Genomic DNA, 1159 nt, shown 5'->3' on the forward strand with positions numbered 1-1159 from the left:
ATGCAGTGCCTGAATAGGATCATGGCAGAATCACTGGGCCTCGTCACCATCTGCCTTTTAGGATATCTACTCAGTGCCGAATGTACAGGTTTGTTTCCTTTTTAAAGATACATTGAGTATGCTTGTCTTTTAGATATAGAAATGTCTGGTGCTATCTTCACTAAATAACGATTACAGGATTTGGCAGCAACGTTTAAGATTCTCGTTGTCAGCATGTTCTCTGGTAGCTGTGTCTTCTTAATTGTTAAAACTAAATAGATCTACAGTGCTTATGGTACTTTTATTTTTAATGGACACTGTTAGGCTTGTGATTTGACAATGTAACTCTGCTTAGAAAACAGTCACCTCCTTGGTTAAAGAAAAGTAAGAGTGGGAAAATGTTTTAACCAGGAAACAGCAGACTGTGAAGAAGACATTAACCCTGTCATTTTGTTGTTGTTTTTTTAACTCACCATTTTGAGATCATAATGGGATGTGTCACATTAAAGCTACAAACAATGGCTTTATTTACACACAAGGTTTGATTTTAAGGTATCTTACCTGTTTCAAAATTTTAGAACTACATAATGAGGCAAGCCTCTAATTTTAAATATCCCTAAAGCCATACACCTACAATTTTCAGTTTTACTTACAACAAATTTTTCATTACTAAGTTGTTACTTATCCCCAAAGCTTTTCATAAATTAGGAAAAATTATTTTGTCTCTAATTCTAAACATCACAGAGTTAATACATGGAGAAACCCAATACTCACTTGAGCAAAACAAGTCCAAGAACTGACATAAGGAGTAGGAACTTCGTTAATGCAATGTATATCACTTGGTTTTTTCACAACTTCAGTGACTTTATGCATTTCCCAAAGGAAGGCACACAGAGAAGAAATTACCCCATTTAGGCAGACAGTGTGTTCTCACAGGAAACATTTATCACCATTACTTGTCAACCTACTCTCATCAAATCTAGTAGCTGACAGTGCCAGGATCAGGGGTGCCAACCCTAAGGGTCCCTGGAAAGCAGACTGGCCCTGTGTTTCCTTCTCCAGACATGATGTCAGACTGAAATGCAGGAATGATGATCCGAGCATGCAAAGATTAAATCAAACTAGCCAAGTGGGTAGAGTGAAGAAATAAAGAAATTTAGCCGGAGAATTCACCAAGTAG

General features: G+C 37.1%; 1 protein-coding gene across 2 annotated transcripts in view; it reads left to right on the forward strand.

Annotated features, from left to right (window-relative positions):
- Nucleotides 1-1159, forward strand: part of F9 (coagulation factor IX) — a 31370-nt gene continuing 30211 nt past the window's right edge. For both annotated transcript variants that reach the window (XM_045870035.2, XM_045870106.2), the window contains exon 1: nucleotides 1-88. In XM_045870035.2, coding sequence (XP_045725991.1) covers nucleotides 1-88 — 88 coding nt within the window. The remainder of the gene's footprint in view (nucleotides 89-1159) is intronic.

Source organism: Mirounga angustirostris, unplaced genomic scaffold (assembly GCF_029215605.1).
Source record: "Mirounga angustirostris isolate CCGP_5_RB_7025 unplaced genomic scaffold, mMirAng1.0.hap1 SCAF_11, whole genome shotgun sequence".
NCBI classification, from domain to species: Eukaryota; Metazoa; Chordata; class Mammalia; order Carnivora; family Phocidae; genus Mirounga; species Mirounga angustirostris.